The sequence below is a fragment of the Amblyraja radiata genome, chromosome 20, assembly GCF_010909765.2.
Source record: "Amblyraja radiata isolate CabotCenter1 chromosome 20, sAmbRad1.1.pri, whole genome shotgun sequence".
Lineage (NCBI taxonomy): Eukaryota > Metazoa > Chordata > Chondrichthyes > Rajiformes > Rajidae > Amblyraja > Amblyraja radiata.
The window spans coordinates 34,537,307-34,558,542 of NC_045975.1; the positions used below are offsets into that span (position 1 = coordinate 34,537,307).

Here is a 21,236-nt window from a genome sequence, read left to right on the forward strand (position 1 = left end):
TGCATTCTCTTGGTTAAAAGAAAAAAATTGTTTCCTTTAGTGTCCCTTTTAGACAGCTTTCCAGAATTATTTCAGAAATTAATCCAATTTTAGTGCAATCCGGGAGGGCCGATGATCTTCCGCGAAGTACATTGTCAGGATCTATGGTAGACAAAAATGCTGGAGAAACTCAGCGGGAGAGGCAGCATCAACGGAGCGAAGGAATAGGTGACGTTTCTGGTCGAGACCCTTCTTCAGACTGATGTGGAGGTGGGGAAGAAGAAAGGAAGAGGCGGAGACAGTAGGCTGTGGGAGAGCTGGGAAGGGGAGGGGAAGGAGGGAGAAAGCAAGGACTACCTGAAATTGGAGCAGTCAATGTTTATACCGTTGGGGTATAAACTGCCAAAGCGAAATATGAGGTGCTGCTCCACCAATTTGCGGTGGGACTCACTCTGGCCATGAAGGAGGCCCAGGACAGATGGTCAGGGATGGTGAACACACGGCAACGATGGGGGTTCGGGCCTGAGGAAGGCAGGTGAGTGGATGGAGGCCGAGGTGATGTCTGGTAGGGGGGTGGTGGGAAGGAGGGGAGTATGAGGACTATAGTGTGGGTGGGAAGGAGCAGGGGTCACACGGGGGAAGGGGGAAGACCCAGTGGAACAACCACTGAGGTACCCTGTGTTATGGGGGGGGGGGGGGAGCACTGGGACCCAGCACAGTCAGACCCCGTGTGCGAGAGTCTGCTAAGCCTGGGACTCGGGCAAGGCGACGGCTGCGGCCTGCTGGTGGGCGGTGGAGTGGCGAGGGTCGGTAGAGTCAATGGTGGAGGCCCGCGGGGAGTAGAGTCCGGCTCAGCGGGCGAAGTGTCGGAAGTCCCGGTCCGCGGATGGCCGGTGAGACGGCGAGGTTCGGCGGGCCCAGTGAGGCGGTGATAGTTGGAGGTAGCCGTGAGGCGGCGAGGGTCGGAAGTCCCGGTGAGGCGGTGATAGTTGGAGGTAGCCGTGAGGCGGCGAGGGTCGGAAGTCCCGGTGAGGCGGTGATAGTTGGAGGTAGCCGTGAGGCGGCAAGGGTCGGAAGTCCCGGTGAGGCGGTGATAGTTGGAGGTAACGGTGAGGCAGAGGGGTTCGGAGGTCCCGGTGAGGCAGAGAGGATCAGTGTCATCGGTGGGTAGGTGAAGGTCGGCGGCTTCAGCCACGTGAGGGTCCGCGACGGCGGCTTCTTCGGTGGTTCTTCGGCGAGAGGAGGAGAACTTCTTAAAGGTAGGCATACTGAGGAGATTTCGCAGTGGAGTAGACAAAATGATTAAGAAAGAACTGCAGATGCTGGAAAAATCAAAGGTAGACAAAAATGCTGGAGAAACTCAGCGGGTGAGGCAGCATCTATGGAGCGAAGGAATAGGTGATGTTTCGGGTCGAGACCCTTGGGTGAAGCAATCACCAAGCCTACGCTTGGTCTCACCGATGTAGAGAGGTTGGAGGAGGTGCAGGTGAACCTCTGCCTCACCTAGAAAGACTGCTTGGGTCCTTGGATGGAGTCAAGGGGAGAGGTAAAGCGACAAGTGTTGCATTTCCTGCGGTTGCAAGGGAAAGTACCAGGCGGGGGGGGGGGAATACAAAAATAACCCTCCAACGGGACCCCACCACTGGCCACATCTTCGCATCTCCACCCCTTTCGGCTTTCCGCAGAGACCGCTCCCTCCATAACTCCCTGGTCAATTCGTCCCTTCCCACCCAAACCACCCCCTCCCTTGGTACTTTCCCTTACAACCGCAGACAATGCTACACTTGTGGGTGAGACCAAGCGTAGGCTTGGCGATCGCTTCGCCCAACACCTCCGCTCGGTTCGCACTAACCAACCTGATCTCCCGGTGGCCCAGCACTTCAACTCCCCCTCCCATTCCGAATCCAACCTTTCTGTCCTGGGCATCCTCCATGGCCAGAGTGAGTTCCACCGCAAATTGGAGGAGCAGCACCTCATATTTCGCTTGGACAGTTTATACCCCAGCGGTATGAACATTGACTTCTCATTACATATAAGATCGTGAGGGGCCTTGATCGGGTGGATGCACCGAGGATGTTCCCAATGATCGGGGAAACTAGAACTAGGGGACATAGTTGCAGAATAAGGGGGGGCTCTTTTAAAACTGAGATGAGGAAGAACTTCTTCACCAAGAGGGTGGTTAATTTATGGAATTCACTGCCCCAGGGAGCAGTGGAAGCAGAAACGTTAAATATATTTAAGTCTAGAATAGATGGTTTTTTAGCTGCCGAGGGGATAAGGGGCTACGGGGAGAGGGCAGGGATATGGACCTAGGTATGGTTAGTATAGTGAGACCTGAGTGATCTCCTGGACAAGTGTCGATCGCCTGGATTGGGGTCGGAGAGGAATTTCCCGGATTTTTTCCCCCGAATTGGACCTGGGTTTTTATCCGTTTTTTTGCCTCCCCCAGGAGATCACGCGGTTCTTGGGGTGGAGAGGGGTGATAGCGGTATGAAGGGGAGGGTAGTGTCTTGTGTTCTGTGTCTTGTGTCTACTGTTTGTGGGTAAGTGTGTCTGTTTAGTGTTCAGCCATGAGCGAATGGCGGTGCGGGCTCGACGGACCTGGTGGTCTACTCTCGCACCTACTTTCTATGTTTCTATGTTTCTCCAATTTCAGGTAGTCCCTGCTTTCTCCCTCCTTCCCCTCCCCTCCCCTTCCCAGCTCTCCCACAACCTACTGTCTCCGCCTCTTCCTTTCTTCTCCCCCCCACCTCCACATTAGTCTGAAGAAAGGTCTCGACCCGAAAAGTCACCTATTCCTTCGCTCCATAGATGATGCCTCACCCGCTGAGTTTCTCCAGCATTTTTGTCTACCTTCGATTTTTTTCCAGCATTGTCAGGATCTACATTTCTTCTACACACAATCTATCCCTAGCACACAAAAGCAGGAAAAGTGGTGAACATGTGATTAAAGTAAGGAAGTTTAGAAATAAATTCATGACTCGTTAATAAATTGAATATTCCACGACCAGGAGCGAGGTACAATTAACCATCTGTTTATCCGGGTTGTATTAGGCCAGGTTGCACCCTGTGGCTGGTTCTCCATTCACACTTCACTTCTGCTAACGATTAGCGACTCTTGTTCATGTTGTCCGCGATTTCCAGCCGCATTCAGAAATCAAAAAAGCCCCTCGCTCGGTCACAGGTTTTGGTTCAATATCCATTACAAATTTTTAAATGCATTGATTAAATCTAAATATCTTCTGTATAAGAGCAGATAAAGGGAGTTGGAAAAATTTCAGGAAAATCTGGAAGACAAAGAAAATGAATGCAAGTATTACCATGTGGAATCAGAAGGCAGGTGGCTTCTAGTATTACAACCTGTATTACAACCTGTTCCTGCTGTATCTGACCCACTGCCAATTGACAGCAGCTGTGAAAGCTGGATCCTTGATGGAGGCTGAGTAAAATTTCTAGGCTTTAGTTTGCTTATTGTTCTTCCTCAAAGTAAGGCACCTAAGCAACTGCGATTGGAAAAATATAACAACAAAAACAAGAATGACAGGATATACAGCCCGGTTCACTGGACTGCCCACGATATATTATCGCACCTTTTGTTTCCACCCCACTTTGTCACCAACATCTTTCTTGGTCCCTGAATGTGGACTTCTGTCCCGTCCTGAATCAATGACATTGGCTCCAGGATTGCTTGGTTTCTGGAGGCCACGTGGTTTTTAGAGAGGTCTCCTCCATCACATGCGTTTTTATCACCTTTGCAGCTCCTGTACCCAGCACTGTTCACATTCTCGCCTGAGCATGATGTTGACTTTGGCAGACTCCATCTGCAATGGGAAGTCCTAGCATTCTGATCAGTGCTGTATCCCAGCTTCCTTGCTTATGGCTTTAGCTGTGCTGAACAGATTTTGATTTGAATGTTCAGCTATACTGGTCTTAATCCATCACACCCCAATATAACTCCTTTCAAGGGTTACATCAGTGCCTGAACTTGCCGTGTCCCCTGCAGTACATATCCACACATCTTGCTGTGAATGTACTAACGTGGACCAAATCCCTACTTCTGTACCTTGGGCCCATTCTAATGCTGATCCATTTATCCTCAAATCCATCTAATGCCACAGTTCAGTGGCTGCTTCACTGTTTGGAACCAAAACTATCCAGTTTGTCTTTCAACAACTTGCTGGTTAATGTTTGCTTCCTTTGCTTCTCGTCCATCGGCCAACCCACGTTACTTTGTAATTGATATGGTACCTCATTTGGTGCCCTTTCTGAGCTATCTATTTTGACATCTCCCAGCTTTGTTCGAGTCTTCCCTGCCAGAAGGGAACTGTGCTCAGCTTCCTTACCCAAATCCACCAGCCACCTGCTTTCCGATTCCACCAGGGATGTAACATAAGTAAAAGGAGCAGGAATAGGCGATTTAGACCCTTGTGCCTGCTTCATCTTTCAATAAAGTCATGTCTGAGGTTCTACCTCAGCTCCAGTTTCCTGCACTAGCTTCCTGCCCCGTGATCCCCTTGTCCCACAATCTACCAATCTCTGTTTATTTCTAATTGCCGCACAACTAGTTTGGAGTTACTATTTCTTCTGACGTTTCTCTGAAGGAATGCACTATCAACCTTCAGAACTGTTCAAGGAGAGCCAGACTGACAACCTTATTGATTTCTAAACAACAGGACACATATTTATTTTAAACATACCTAACCAGATATTGATATCTCTAGTTAAATATTCAAAGGCAAGGCCCAGGGCTTACGAAGAGAGACTTGGTGAGGTTGGCTGAAATAGAGCAAGGTTATTTGAAGGTACAGGCAGATGGAGATGGGAATAGCACAGAGCACAAACTTAGTACGGTTTACTATAAATTTTACTCACCTTTGATCACGGTCTCAAGATGAATCAGATACTGCACAACCTCGGCATATTATTTAACTCTGAATTTAGCTTCAGACATTTCAGGACAAAGATTGCCTGTTTCCACTTCTGCAACGTAGCATACAGAGAGATTTGCCCATTTATACCAGACATGTTGCACCCTTCAATTATGCTCCGGTTCAGCTACATCCCAACTCCTTCTATCAGTGTTGCTTGACATCAGTCGACACTATCAGTCAACATTGTGAGGGGCTGTGTTTAGATTTACAGATACAGTGTGGAATTAGGCCCTTCAGCCCACCAAGCCGGGCCGACCAGCGATCCCCGCACACTAACATTGTCCAACACACGCCAGGGACAATTTACAATTTTACCAAGCCAATCAGTCTACAAACCTGTCCGTCCTTAGGTGTTGTAGGCCCTTTGCTCAGGTTCATTGCTTGGAAGCCATCATTTAACAAGCATAAAATGGAGATTAATTTCTGTTGGCATTTGAGTAGAGTGTTCTGCAGTGCCTACTGATTGATGGGGCCAAAGGTCATATACTAGTGCTGCTCCCTGTAATTCTCTTGGAGTTGTGCAGTGAGCATGACCATTATGCTTCAGGATGGATCAGACCCACGCCACAGGTAGGAGGAGAAAATGCCACACATTTATATCAATGGGAGAATTCAAACTTAATGCCATGTCGCAAAGGTTTAACATTGGCTTTGAGGAAATTAAAATCATTCTGATTCAGGTTCAGGGCTTGAGAAGGATTTCTCAATAAGATTAAATACGGTGGCAACTTTGATAATAAGGAGATTACAGCCATTCTGTGAAGTACAAAAGGGATGGAATAGATAATCTGCTACAAATCAGTTCATCGCCTTTCTAGAAGATGACTCTTGCATCGGAAGGAATAAAGTGGATGAACCCAACCACATTGGTCACGGGGATGAGGTGTGTGGGCTCTGAATTTTGAGAATCACTCTTTGTAAACATAACCGACTAACAATTGAAAACTACCAGTGTGTCAGCTCTTAATGAACACTTTAAAACATTTTCATCATCTGCTAAATTGCACTATTATAATTAATAGTCAACAACCATTAGAACTGATTCGCAGTGACATAGACCACGGCTTTGGAACACGTTCTGTCCATTCACCCTGACCATTAGCGATCTACTATTCAACTGCTTAAAGTGAAGGAAGTGGTAAACTCTCAATAAATCTGTGTACACACACACTAACATTGTGCTTTTAACCAATAATGTGTTATGGTGTATAGAAACAGAACCTTCAATCCACCAAGTCCATGCCGACCATTAACCATCCATCTACACCAATGCTGTACTATTTCCATTTTTACTTTACCCTCAACTCCCCTCCATATTTTAGCTCATCTATGGAGGAGGCAAGTAACGGCATCTCATAAACCTACCATCCTGCAGGTCTTTGGGATGGGGACGGAAACTAACATTTACAGGGAAAACCCATTAAGTCTCAGGGACAACATGGAAACTCCTCATCTGCTGGAGATCAGGACTGAACCTGGGTTACTGGGGCTTTGAAGCAGTGGTTCCATTAGCTGTGCCGCTGGTTGGTGCATATTCATTGTTCCTTGGTGATTTGGGATGTTAACCACCTCATTCAACATCTCACATTCAAATGGCAGCTGAATCAATAGTCAGTGAATTGCATTCATTTCAAACTGTAAGGATGTTCTAGGCCCCGTTGTTTTAGATCCTTCACCCACTTGTCTTGTCTTGTCTTTCATGTCTTGAACTTGTTGACTTAGGTTGCAAAGTTGCCATGTTTGCCGGCCAAGGGCGGCACTGTGGTCTAGTGGTAGAGTTGCTGCCTTACAGCGCCAGAGACCCAGGTTCGATCCTGAGTACGGGTGATGTCTTTACGGAGTGTGCACGCTTTCTCTGAGACGCCGTGGTTGTCTCTGGGTGCTTCCTCCCACACGCCAAAGACATACAGAGGTTTGTAGGTTAAATGGCTTCGGTAAGTTGTAAAAAGGAATTGTCCCTAGTGTGTAGGATAATATTAGTGTACAAGATGATCGCTGGTCGGTGCGGAGTCGGTGTGCCGAAGAGCCTGTCTCCACTCTGTATCTCTAAAACTACAGATGTTATCAAGTAAACGACTTTAAGTCCACCATCCTGACCTGATTTTAAGATCACAGAATTGCAACCAAACTTACAGATCACTTGCCTGTGCATATTACTTCAGTTCCCCGTCACCATAAAACCAGTGAATCTTTTCCAGGGCCCAGATGTGGACACTTTCAATAAACCACTGTATTCTGGTGCTGACTTACCTCCGCTTTGCTTGCTTCACCACGGTCCATTTGCAGTTGAAGGCTCTCCACGACCTCCACGCTTGCCTGGAGGAGGGGAGTCATTTCTGTGGAATTTCTCCCTTTGGAAAAAGAACAGGACAATCGTTTTGAGCAAGTGCACAAAGCCTGAGGAGCTATCCAGAGCAGCCTCCACTGCACACTGGTGGAAGGGGCAAGGAAACTCCAGCTGCACTGGAGAATTTCAGAAAAAGCAGATTTAACCCTTTGGAAAAATCCCAGGCCATTATGTTGCACAAAAACTAAATGTGAAACACATAACACAATCATATTTATTATTCCATGCACGTGGTGTCAGATATGCATAACATGTACACTACATGTATGCAAGAGTCAGATCATAAAATCATAGAATCTGTAGCACAGCAACAGTCCCTTCTGTCCACCTCCTGTCTGTCGACCCTGATGCATATCTTCGCCTGCGTCTCTCTCCGCCTTTCCTATCCAAGTACAGTTCCTCCTGGTTTATGGACATCCCGCACATGTGGACAAGCGTTTGGAAGACTGACGGGATGTATGGGGATAGATTGGCGGGGTGTATGAGATGGGTTGGTGGGATGTATGGGATGTATTGGGATGGATCTCCTGGCTGTGGCAGGGCTGCAGGCATCTTCAGCCGGTGGCAACAGGGTATTTCCGCGTGCCTTCTCTCACCCTGCATCCCGAGCCGCACCAACCGGGCGCTGTGTCGAGCGGAGCAGAGCTGGGAGCTCGAGGCAGACTCATTCACTGAGTCAGTGAGGCCGGTTAGAGGTTGCTTTGCCCACGCCTGCTCGTTCTCCCACTAAAGCTCTTTCTGTGATCCTCTCCCACACACAGTTTGTCTTTGTTTCTGACCTACCAACAGTTCACTTTACCGTCCTAACTTGGGGACTTCCTGCATCTGTCCACACAGGTAGCGTGCAGGAAGGTACTGCAGGTGCTGGTTTAGACCGAAGATACACACATAATGCTGGAGAAACTCAGTGGGCCAGGCAGCATCTCTGGAGAGAAGGAAGGGTGATATTTCTGGTTGAGACCCTTCTTCAGATGAAGGGTCTCGATCCGAAATGTCACCCATTCCTTCTCTCCAGAGATGCTGCCTGTCCCGCTGCATTACTCCAGCATTTTGTGTCTATCTTCTGTCCAAACAGGTACAGGCACAATACTTAAAAATCTTGCAATATATAGTGCTTAACATCAACAATACTTGTATAATCCAAAGGAATGATTTGAAGTTTTCCATTACTCGGACTCTAAATAATTCACTTAAAGCTGTAATGCATTTAACATGTACAGAACCAAGGCAAGATTTGACTGACTGACACAAGGTGAAAATATAAAAATTATTGACATGCCATTTGGAATACTAAATTTAGCTACCAGCCTGTAATGCTTATGGAAAAAAACAACCTCTTTTGCTGAGGTATTTATGGAACAGATTTGTTCTACAGCTCACTGTGAATTTACGATGTTCAATTACCATGCAAATGTGAAGTACTCACGCAACGCTTCAGTTCATAAGAATTGCTACATTAATTAAATTATATTTTGTTTGGAAATTTAAACTTTCCCAGTATTACAATCGCTTTGAAAGTGTTTTTCAGTGACTCCAGTAAAACTCCATTAATCTGGCATGCTTGGGTCAATGGTGAAGCCTGATAATGAGATTTTCTGGACTACTGGATTTTATCTTGAAGATATCTACAGGGATGCGGAACTGAGGTGACAACCAGAAACGGCATTGCCTCACTGAGTGACGTGGCAGGCTTGAGGGGCTGAGCGTTATGTCCCTGTGCCTCCCATCTTCCCCGTTAATTGGTGCTTAGAGCTGAGTGCATTGCGTTAGCAGGGAGCTCACTAAAGTTGTGTACATCTGAAGCATCATTCTTCGCTTCTGCATTGACTTCAACTTCCCCAATATTGATTAGTATTTACTGACTGCACAAAGGCATGGATGGGGCAGTGTTTGTTAAGTGAATCCAAGAGGGTTTCCTGAAACAGTATGTGGTGAGTCCAACTCAAGGAGGGACCATACTGGACCTCGTATTGGGAAACATCCGACCAGGTGACTGATGTTTCAGTGGAAGAGCATTGTGGTAGCAGGTTACAAGATAGATATGAATTGGGATAAGTCTGGATTTTGGGGAAAGGTACTAAATTGTGGTAGGGTAGATTATTAGTTAGGAGCTGGGGAGAGTAAATTGGGAGCAGTTCTAATTGTGCTTAAATCCACATCTGACGCATGCGAGTTGTTTAAAGGCCAGCTGATCAGAATCAATGATCGGCGTATTCCAGTACATTGGAGAGATAAGGATGGCAAGATAAGGGAACCTTGGATGACCAAAGAGGTTGTAAATCTGGTCAAAAATAAATAGGAAACATATATAAGGTTTAGAAAGATGAAATAAGACAGGGCCTTTGAGGAATATAAAGCAAGCAGGAAAGAACTCGTGGGCAATTGGAAGGGCAAAAAGGGGACATGAAATGTCATTGGGGAGCCAGATTAAAGAAGGCTTTTTATATGTAATTAAAACCAAGAGGGTGACCAGGGAGAAGGTAGGATTACTTAAGGATAAAAGATGGAATTTATACTTGCAGTCAGAGAATGTAGGAGAGGAATTAAACAGGTACCCTATATCTCTATTCAGCAAGGAGAATTCTTAGAATAAAGGGGAAGCCTGATTCACCTGATTCTGCAGCTTGGCACGGCCACTTTAATAACTGGCACTGGCCACTCAAATCAGCTGCCCCGGACATTTTTATGATTGGTTTTACTGTATTTTAACGTTGTTGTTTTACCTGCTTTTAACTATTTATACTGTTCCATCAGGGACTGGATTGTTTTTAGTGTTATTATGTGTGAATTTTTTTTAATTTCATGTGCGATTAAATTTCTGGCTGGGAATTCTGGAAGTATTCCCTGGGAAACGTCTTTTCATTTTGCACTGTACAACTGTTGCTTGCAAGATGACAATAAAGGTTGATTGATTGATTGATTGATTGATTGAAGCCATTTAAGATTGAGGTGAGAAAAAACTTTTTCACCCAGAGAGCTGTGAATTTGTGGAATTCCCTGCCACAGAGGGCAGTGGAGGCCATGTCACTGGATGGATTTAAGAGAGAGTTAGATAGAGCTCTAGGGGCTAGTGGAATCAAGGGATATGGGGAGAAGGCAGGCACGGGTTATTGATTGGAGACGATCAGCCATGATCACAAAGAATGGCGGTGCTGGCTCGAAGGGTCGAATGGCCTCCTCCTGCACCTATTTTCTATATTTCTAAGGAGGAGGACACGGAGGACAGAGAGAACAGCGTGGGGATTATGTATATGTTAGGACAGTTTGAGATCAAGTAGGATGTGGAGTTGGGGCTCTGAAGAGTGTTTTCAGTGAAGGTCGGAGAGAAACAACAGCCAGAAGGCGCGAGAGCGAGTATTGGCTGGAAGTAGGTGAGTCAGAGGGGAAGAAGATCGCCAAAGGCCCAGGTTCGAGTAATTTACAAATTAGCCCTAAAGTAGTTGATTAGGTAACAGATAAAGAAGTGCAGCTGGAGCAGAGTGGCCTTGTTGAGGTGAAGTGCCTTGGTGAGTGAAGTGTGAGTCTTTGTCTTGAGAGAATTCGGCGAGGAGGCTGAGGCAAGGAGGCTGCACTTGATCGAAATTTGTGATTTGTGATTTGTGTCCACTGAAGAAATGGCAAGCAAACCGCCGGAGCCTCTGGAAACTACTCCTGCAGAAATTGTGTCCAGGTGCAGCTCCTGAATGAACATGTTGGGGAGCTGGAGAAGCAGCTGCATACAAATTGGAGTTTCCTGGACAGGAACTACAGTGGTTGTCACGCCAAGGATACAGGAAGAGCGAAGGTGGGTGACTGTGAGAAAGGGGAGTAAACGTGGAGTGCAAGAAACCCTGGTGGCTGTGCCTAATGAAAACAGGTACACCCTCTTTGGGAACTGTCGGGGCAGACGATGCTTCCTGTCCGAGCGGTGGACAGGTCGGTGGCTGCAATCCTAGCGATGGGACTCGAATGGCGAGACCAATGTTGGGCAGAGCCAATGTGGTGGGTGACTGCATTGTCCGTGGTGCAGACAGCAGATTCTGCGGCAGCAGGCGAGACTCGAGGATTGTCTGTTGCCTCCTTGGTGCCAGCCTTCAAGATGTCTCGGACCGACTAAAGAACATCCTCGAGAAAGAAGGTGAGCAGCTGGAAGTAGTTGTGCATGTGGGCACAAACAACGTCGGGAGAAGAGGAAGGAGGTTCTGCAATGTGAGTTTAGAGAGTTAGGAAGAAGACTGAAAAGCAAGACTTCTAGGATGGTTATCTCTGGATTGCTTCCAGTACCTCATGCTGGTGAGGGCAAGGGCTGGTGCAGGGAGCAGGGGTTCAGATTTATAGAACACTGGGATCTCTTCTGGGGTAGGGTGACCTGTACAAAAGGGACGGGTTACACCTTAACTGGAGGGGGACCAACGTTCTGGCAGGCAGGTTTGCTAGAGCAACACATGTGGGTTTAAACTAATTAGCGGGGGGCGAGCAGTTGACAAATTGGAAGTATAATGATGGAGTTAAAGGGGAAGTGAGGACAGGAAAAGTTACAAATGATTCCCGAATTAATGGGAAGGAAAGTTCGACAAGGGATAAGAGAGTAAGGTCAGGGGCAATAGTGACCGGTGTGAGAGGGGAGGTGAATATCGAAGTTAAAGTGTTGTATATGAATGCGCGAAGTATAAGAAATAAAGTGGATGAGCTTGAGGCTCCGTTAGAAATTGGCAAGTTTGATGTTGTGAGAATTACAGAGACATGGCTGCAAGACGACCAAGGCTGGGAACAGAATATTCAGGGGTACACGTCCTATCGAAAAGACAGACAGGTGGTCAGAAGGGGTGGGGTAGCTCTGTTGGTGGGGAATGAAATTCAGTCCCTTGCGAAGGGTGACATAGAATCAGATGTGGAGTCAGTATGGATTGAACCTAGGATTGTAAGGGTGAAAAGACCCTAATGGGAGTTATCTACAGCCCCCAAACAGTAGCCTGGATATAGGGTGCAAGTAGACATAAAGCCAATGTTTCGGGGCTTTATGACTATAACATTTTGATAAGTTCCGATGAGCTTATACTAAATTGAAGAGTCTTTTGTAATTTGGTTTCTCCCTCCCATTGTTCATAAATAATGGAGAGTAATTTGCAATATTCTTATCCTAAGGTACATTTCTGAATTCAGAGAGTTTGGGATAATATGAATATGATTAATTCATCTGAAATGTTCTCTCTATTTAATACACTGGGGTGGAAACAATCAGGTCTCAGAGATTGATGTAACAAGTAGTATTATTTTCTCCAATAAAATTGCTTAATTACATGAAACCTAATAAGTTTATCCCTTGACAATTTCAGATTGCCTTGTGCTGTTGGCACTTAATCCAGGTCCTCAGTTGATACAAAATACTTATTAAAAAAAGTGTGAAATTTCCTTATCATCCATAACAATTCATACCGTATCTGTGCATAATTCCTCTTTTACCATTTGTTTTTCTCCAAGATAGTTATAAAAACTTGTTGTTATATTATTCTTTACAACAGTTAAAACTTTCTTTGTGGCCTTCTGCTGCCTTTAACTGCTCTTGTAGACTTATTTTACCTCGGTATTGATTCCTTCCTCATTTGCTGACATGGGTTGCTTAACCTTACCATTGCAGACTTAGGTTTAGAAACTCCAGGACAAAGGCCAATTTAATGTGTGCTGCTCCATTTGGCTTCAAGAAAAGAATCAATCTTTATGGAAAAGTGATATTTAAGTTTACCATCATTTGTTCTTTTTTTTCAGTATCCTTTGCGTTAATTGAGCGCTACAGTGGAGCGGCGGTAGAGCTGGTGCCTTATATTGCCAGCAACCCGGGTTAGATCCTGACCTTGGGTGCTGCCTGTGCGGAGTTTGCACGTTCTCCCTGTGACCGTGTGGGTTCTCTCCGGGTGCTCTGGCTTTCTTTCACATTCCAAAGATGTGTAGGTGTGTAGGTTGGCTTCTGTAAATTGTCCCTAGTGTGTAGGATGGAATTGGTGATTGCTGGTCAGCGTGGACTCAGAGGGCCAAAGAGACTTGTTCCACACTGTCATTCCAAATCTAAACTGAACTAATTGATGAATAAGCCCCAGAGTTTGCACTGACTTCCAGTGGCAAGGCATTTCTGCCTGGATGCAACATCCATTTGTAAAGATAGTAAAAGCTGGAAATACTCAGCAGGTCAGGCAGCATCTGTCGGGAGAGAAACAGAGCTAACAATTCAGATCTAAGATCCTATGTCAAGTCTATTTTGATGACGGGTCTTCAACCTGAAACATTATCTCTCATTCTCCTCCCATAAATGTGGCCCGAGCTGATGAATATTTCCTGCATGTTTATTTTGAATTTCCAGCAGTTGCAGTTTTGCTTTTGATTGCCACGTCCATTATCACGTTCCACATATTGATAACGTTTTCACAAATAGCCCCTCACATTGGGTGGCGTAACGCTGAGCGGGCAGTGCTGCTGCCTCATAGCTTCAAGGACCAAAATCCAACCCTGACATCAGTTGCTGCCTGTGTGGAGTTTGCACCTCCACTTACTAACCACGTGGGCTTGCACCAAGCACTCCAGAATCAATGACTGTGCAGAAGTTTTTTATAACTACATAATGAGAAAGTAAATAGTAGAATTGTGCAGCTGAGATGGAGGTGGACAACAAGAGGGTTATACACAGGTTAAAGGGCACAATGACCGTAAAGACTATTCTGTGGTCCTGTGTAGGCCTTTGTATAAAAGTTAAGTTGATCAGTAACTACATCACCAAATGAATGCACCTTTCCAGGTGTTGTATTGGCTCTAGATTTTAAGAGGTTCAGTATCAAATTGCTTTCCTGTCACAAATCCAATTGTTTGACTGTACATTTACCCAATAAGATATCACAATCACTCTTCAGTTACTCCATTAACTATAAAGCACTTTGGCGAAAGATGGAAGGAATTATATTAAAGCAAGTCTTTATTTTAACAGTTCAGTCAGGTCACTGTAGTAAATACAGTTTATCCTTTCAAACTATCTATATTTAAATGTAAAATCCTTGTTGGAGCCTCTTTCTTCTTCATCTCACTCCTAATATCAAATGTAATTATGTTATTTGCAACATTTTTTCAAGATGCACACTTACTCTTGGATCGTTAATCAAGTCTAGTCCATCACGGTTAGTAACTTCTCTCCACTTGTCGTCAACTAGGAGAGCTCTTCAACATCATTTCTGCTCGAACCAGAGTATGTTTGTGCCTGGTGGCATCTCTCAAAGCCTCTCACTGTTCCACATATATTCCACCATTTCCTGGCTTCAGTGTGCACTCAAGGGAAAGCTGTCTTTGTGAACTCCTTGTGTAGGAAGGAACTGCAGATGCTGGTTTAAACTCAGGTAACTCAGCCGGTGGGACAGCATCTCTGCAGAAAAGGAATAGGCGATGTTTCGGGTCGAGACCCTTCTTATTGTGACGAAAAATGTCATCTATCCCTTTTCTCTAGAGATGCTATCTGACCCGCTCAGTTACTCCAGCTTTTTGTGTCTATCTTTTTGTAAACTCCTTGTCTGACCTCAACAACAACATTTGTAAAGAAGAATAAAAGACTGCAGAAAGTATGGTGGCTGGTGGCATTATGCCTTGGAAAGGCAATTAAACACATAGGAAGCAATCCGAGTTACTTTGTAGATGCTGCCTGACCTACACCACATTCCGAACCTTGATTTCCTCTCCAAGCTTCTTGAACAGGCTTCCTGGAATTATCTTTCAATTTCTGCCACTTGTTCTACTGTTAATTTTATAACGAATCCCAATTTCCCCAGTTTGTTCTGGAGCCCACAATTCAGAGTATGTATGCCAAACCTATGGGCAGCATTCAGCAATGGTTATTATGATGATATCATTTAAGATGAATTTGTGCTTCAGATACACGCACACAGAGGCATGCTGGTGGTGTTCTGCGGAGCCTGACAGCATTACCCTGATCAGACAATGACAAATGAATAAGCAAGTGATGCATTTAATTGTTTCTGCCATTTGCACGTGTTTGGTGATTGTTTTCCCAGACGCGTACATTTGTTAGTTGTCAACAAAGCTGGTGAGGAACATGACCCAGGATGACAAGGACACGAAAACGGCAGCAGACTCGACTCGAGAAGTCCCATTTATTTTCCAAATACAGACAGATTGGCGTCAAGAATAGCCCACCAAGCCAATCTGTCATCATTTACCAATGAGGTGTCAGGTTTTCGTTTACAGTACTGTCACCTTCACGGACCACAAAATTAGCCACGGTGCCACGAAAGTGAAGATCCTCTTGATCTACAAACCTGCTGTGGATGTGTGCAAGATATACTTAGTCCAGAGTCTCTTTTAGTGATATGGATGACATCGTCTAAAGGGCTTCATAGATAACTCCAAAGCAACATTTTATACTTCTTATGAACTTTCGCCTCTATTTCAAGTCTGCCAGGAAAACTGTTCTAAACACCTCAAGATGGACACATTTGGTATTTTTTCAGTTTCTTCCCCTCAGTGAGGCAGAGCATTGTTGAGATCTTGAGCTCCCATTGCTGACCTTTATTCAACCCGCTACACCGGAACAATATTTCTCTTTCTCACAATATCTCACCTTCGTGAGCGGAGGGGCTCTGTGCCCGCCTTGGTAGTTGATTACTGTGAAGAGCCTTGGACTGGAGAATGTTCCAAAGCCATCTCAGGCTGGTCCTTGGCTGGTGGGAGGGAGAGGACACTCCTGCCACTGAGGGTGACGCACACTCAACACCATAAGTATGTGGGCTTGATCCACACATGATGGATGGCCATATGATGAGACCAAGATCATATTCCATGGAAATGTACCATGTCAAGGAAAGGTGTGGGAAGGAACTGCAGATGCTGGTTTAAACCAATGATAAACACAAAATGCTGGAGGAAAGACCCCATTCCACGTCTCATCCACTGACTGTCAATTGGCCCGCATAACGAAGAGTCAGGAAGCAAGGGAATCTTAACTGCCTTGGGGCAGCAGGGGAATCTCTTCCCATCTGGACTGAAGCAATAACATCGCAACACTACAGGCTAAGGAATATGGCCGAGGGCCTTCAATTATTCAGGGGAATACAGTACTTTATCATTCTTTCAGAGGTGCCACATACGAAAAAATAAAACATGACAGACCATGAATCTTTCCCAATTTCAGCAGTAAAGCATTTCACGCTTTGGTGCACTCAACACTATCACCATGGCAACAGGCATACAGTAATTTACACTAAGCAATTACCTTCTGAATCTCCAGTGTGGGTGCTGCAGAGGTATTAATCCCTGCCAGCCTTCTGAGTGGGTAAGGCCCCAAAAAGGCAACGTAATGATATTTATATTTGCAGTCATTTACAAAAAGAAAGAAAATGGTGTTATTTCTCTTACTCTATTGGAAAGACCGTGTGACAACTCTATCCCCAACATAAACCATACCGCTTTGATTCGGAAGCACGGCAAGTGGCTGCCTTTGATTTCAGGGCCAAGGGTAAATGGTGGCATCAAGGAGCGTTAATAAAACAGGTCAAGGAGAATTGGCGGCTCGATTGTAATCAAGTATAATCTTTCCGCTGACTGAATAGTACGCAACAAAAAGCTTTTCACTGTACCTCGGTACATATGGCAAGAAACTAATTGGAGAGAAAATCTTCCAATGATTAGAGTCATACCTTGCAGAGAAGATGCTTGTGTTTTTGGACGTCAATCCCTCACCTTCAGGCCATCACCGAGTTCCTCAGGGCAGAATCCAAGACCCAACCACGTTCAGCTGCTCTATCAATTATCTTCCTTCCATAAAGTCAAACGTAGGGAAACTCGTTGATGAATGCACATGTTTAATTCCATTCACAACTCCTCAGAAAATGAAGCACCCCATGGAGAAAGTAACATTTAACTTACAGAAATGTCAGACCATTGCCATCTGCAAGAAGAGAGATTTGAACAGCTAACATTCAATACCATGACTATTGTTGCGTACCCCACCAACAACACCCTGGAAAATCCATTTCAACTGGACTAGACGCATTACTGAAGCAACAGCGGCAGGTCAGTGGTTGATATTCCTGTGACGTGCTATCATAGAAAATAGGTGCAGGAAGAGGCCATTCGGCCCTTCGAGCCAGCACCGCTATCAGAGGAGCTTTCTAATTCCCAAAGCTCTGACTCAACCCACAATGTAGAAGTCGGAAGTGTGATGCTCTCTGATATCTTAGAAGATTGCACCTCCTACAACACTCAAGATGCTGGACACTACCCAGGAGAAAGCAGGCCATTTGACTAATACCTCATCCATCTCTGGGGCACTGTGGCCGCTGGGTACCATCAATAAGAAGCACACCCACGGCCTCTTCAATAGCAGCTCTACTGCCCAATGGGCAACATGTACATGGAAGCAAAATCCGCCTACATCTTCTACCCATGTCTGTTAACTGTGAACGGGAAACTGTTCCGTGACAATTCCTTTTGAAGATGTTTAAATACCTAACCTGAATTACAATACCTGCACAGTTCCTTGTCACCGGCAGTGAAAGGAATCCGTACCCCATCACCGGTAGTGGATGGGAACCGTTCCCTGTAACGCGCAGTTAAAGAGGACCGCTCCTTGCCACGTTCAGTGTATGGGAACCGTTCCCTGTAACGCGCAGTTAAAGAGGACCGCTCCTTGCCACGTTCAGTGTATGGGAACCATTCCCTGTCACGACCAGTGGATGGAACCCGATCCCTGTCATTTTATTAGATCAGTTCAGTTTAGTTTATTGTCACGTGTACCGAGGTACAGTGAAAAGCTTTTGTTGCGTGCTAACCATTCAGCAGAAAGATGATACATGATTACAATCGATCCATTTACAGATGGATGGATAATAGAATAACGTTTAATGCAAGGTAAAGCCAGCAATTCCGATCAAGGATAGTCCGATGGTCATGAAAAAGATAGATAGTAGTTCAGCACTGCTCTCTGGTTGTGGTAGAATGATTCAGTTGCCTGCTAACCGCTGGGAAGAATCTGTCCCTGAAACTGGAGGTGTGCGTTTTCACACTTCATTGGAGAGGGGAGAAGCGGCAATGACCAGGGTGCGACTCGTCCTTGATTATGTTGCTGGCCTTCCATCTCTGTCGCAGGCAGTGAATGGGAACTGTTCCCTGTCACCAGCAGGGGACAGGAATGTTGAAGCCGATCAGAAAAGATTGAAAATAAAAACCCTGCATTGTAATTCTTTAGAGGCTGAGAATCACAGTCATGATCTTCCCTTGACATCAAATGCAATGAAATCTCCAGCAACCTTTTCAGTAGTTGAAATGTAAATTTGAAGTTTATACCGTCAAATCTTTTATCTCCTTCATTTGTTTTGCTTCCCTGCCGCTGGAATAAATTCTACTCTTCATATATCTCACAAGCTGACCCTTGGTGTGTAGGCTGCTGCTGCAGCATTCAAAGTTCCTCACGTAAACTGCACCCTGACCTGGGCAGAAGGAACAGCTCACCAAGATAAAGATGGCACGTCAAGGGCGCAGCGGCGAATGGTTCCACAATGAGGATGGCAAACACCTCACAGATGTTCCCTATCAAATCCTCAGACTGGCAATATGGTGCCTCCCTTTATTTCTAGCTCTGGGTCATGAGGTATAATATTTTGTTAACAGGATAGGATCACAACATGTAGATGCTCATTTGTGTCTTGGATCTCCTTGTGGCTGCTGAGGGAGCACAGTTAGACAGTACTGTGGGAGGAGAGGACTCTGCCCCACCCCCAGCCCCTGTGGGCCAGGTCTTTCACTTTTTTCCATTCACATCAAAGAGGGCATGGGAACAAAAACCTGGAGTCTGGCCATTCGGCCCGACCAGACCCTGGAGCAGGAAAATACTGTTCCCACATCTCATCCACTCCTTTCATTCACCTCTACAATGGGAGTGCCATAGCCTCACATACCTCTGAAGAGCTCCACCCGCAAACCTCCTGCTGACCTACAACATAGCCATTCTTACAGAGCTACAGCACGGGGACAGGCCATTCGGCCCACCAAGTCTGTATCGGCATCAGGCACCCGTGACACACTAATCCTGTCCTGTCCTAATGTGTGACAATGCTCCAATTTCTCAAGATATTTACACTTCCTCACACAAAGCACCAACCTTGTGTTACACCTGATCTGGCACTTGGATTTTTTGGGCAGGCCCGGTTGGAGCAGGTCTATCATCAGTGATGATGTTACACCAGAGCCAAATGGAGATCCACAATTAACAAGGACACTCTTGAATCGCTGCTCCTCAGCCCCTCTCAGTACTTTGATATCCGTTTCACTTGCCAATGCTTCACATGTGTTTCCAACACTTCAGAGACTCCTGGTTCAACAGCGATTATTTCAGGCCACATGGAATGTAGCACCTAATTTCAAGAGTCAAGAGTGTTTTATTGTCATATGTCACGGATGGGACAATGAAATTCTTACTTGCTGCAGCACAACAGAATATGTGAGTGTGTAAACATAATACATCTAGGTGGGCCAAATACTATTGCTGCCATCAGACCACATGAGGCTTTCTCCCAGCCACAGAATCAATACGTCACTCTTGCGGTGGCATTCTGCATCCACAGAGCTGCAACTTGCATTTAAATAGTGTCCCCTTCAACACAATAAAATGTCCCATGGCACTGCTCTCTTCATAATCCAGACAAATGGTGACACAGAGCTGATAGCAGGGCAAAGGATGACATCTTAATGAGAGGTGAAGTAGGTTTTAAGAAACACCTTCAAAAAGGAGTTGTCGATGAAGATGCAGAATCGTTTACTCTGTTATACAAACTGCATTACGAGTGCTTTAATACTGCATTATGAGCAAGAACAAAGATGCACCGGCTGAATTCCGAGTGGATGTAAATCACAAGGACACACGCTAAGGTTATATTTCATAATGGCACTAATGACAGGATATCTGGGGTCAGGCCACCATTAGAGCTGTTCATTAAAAATTCACAAGCACATCACACTATGCTTGTAATTGCATTTGGGAAAAGTAATGCATCCTTGTAATGGGTCCTGGAGGAAACACAGTCTCTTCTGTTGCAAGCTGAGGCATTTTATATTAGACCTTCAGTGCACATCCGTCCTGCTGCACATAGTCTTTAACTCTGCTCAATGATGACTGCTCCAATCAACCCTGTCTAATGGTGCTCACCCAGCCATAGTTATCCTGGGGATAGTGAGCTACTCTTGCCCCATTAGAAATAACCAGTTAACATCACAGGCAACCACCAAGATCTTTTGAGACTCTAATGGCCACGGTCAGCTTTTGCTGTCAATGTTGTAATGTCGGAATGCACAGCAGCCTTTATGTGCACATAAGGTCACAGAAACAACGATGCGAAAATAGCAATATATTCCTTGCCATTGTTTAAACCTCTGGTGTGGCTGATGGCAATCTATCCTGTTTTAGAGGGAACTGCAGATGCTGGAAAATCGAAGGTAGACAAAAATGCTGGAGAAACTCAGCGGGTGAGGCAGCATCTATGGAGCGAAGGAAATAGGCAACGTTTCGGGTCGAGACCCTTCTTCAGACTGATGTGAGGGTGGGGGTGGGGGTAGGGGGCGGGAAGAAGTAAGGAAGAGGCGGAGGCAGCGGGCTGAGGAAGAACTGGGAAGGGGAGGAGAAAGCCAGGACTACCTGAAATTAGAGAAGTCAATGTTCATACTGCTGGGGTGTAAACTTCCCAAGCGAAATATGAGGTGCTGCTCCTCCAATTTACAGTGGGCCTCACTCTGGCCATGGAGGAGGCCCAGGACAGAAAGGTCAGATTGGGAATGGGAGGCGGAGTTGAAGTGCTGAGCACAACACCTCCGCTCGGTTCGCAATAACCCGAACTGATCTCCCGGTGGCTCTAGTGTGTTGTGCTCTCGAGTTGTAGAATCGGGGAGGTGTTGATGGTAATGTGAGGACAATTTTTTTTTAAATGGATTAATGTAGGGTAAGTGTAAATGGGTGCTTA

The 21,236-nt window shown here is 45.6% G+C and overlaps 2 protein-coding genes across 4 annotated transcripts in view; both read right to left on the reverse strand.

The window, feature by feature from the left end:
• Nucleotides 1–402: 402 nt before the first annotated feature.
• LOC116984833 (formin-like protein 14) lies at nucleotides 403–1,468 on the reverse strand. 3 transcript variants are annotated; one of them, XM_033039247.1, is made up of 3 exons: nucleotides 1,112–1,468; nucleotides 618–1,030; nucleotides 403–583 (listed from the first exon to the last, which is right to left on the reverse strand). In XM_033039247.1, exons 1-3 carry the CDS (start codon nucleotides 1,244–1,246, stop codon nucleotides 580–582), a joined length of 552 nt encoding a protein of 183 aa, XP_032895138.1. In that variant the 5' UTR covers nucleotides 1,247–1,468; the 3' UTR covers nucleotides 403–579. The 3 variants fall into 3 exon arrangements, with proteins under 3 accessions (XP_032895138.1, XP_032895137.1, XP_032895139.1); XM_033039246.1 differs by having other exon boundaries at nucleotides 403–1,030; XM_033039248.1 differs by having other exon boundaries at nucleotides 403–976; nucleotides 1,112–1,347.
• Nucleotides 1,469–2,998: 1,530 nt separating this feature from the next.
• Nucleotides 2,999–21,236, reverse strand: part of trim44 (tripartite motif containing 44) — a 59,591-nt gene continuing 41,353 nt past the window's right edge. The window contains exons 5-6 of the mRNA XM_033039249.1: nucleotides 7,161–7,261; nucleotides 2,999–3,266 (exon numbers count right to left, since the gene is read on the reverse strand). Coding sequence (XP_032895140.1) covers nucleotides 7,177–7,261 — 85 coding nt within the window. The 3' untranslated portion in view covers nucleotides 2,999–3,266; nucleotides 7,161–7,176. The remainder of the gene's footprint in view (nucleotides 3,267–7,160; nucleotides 7,262–21,236) is intronic.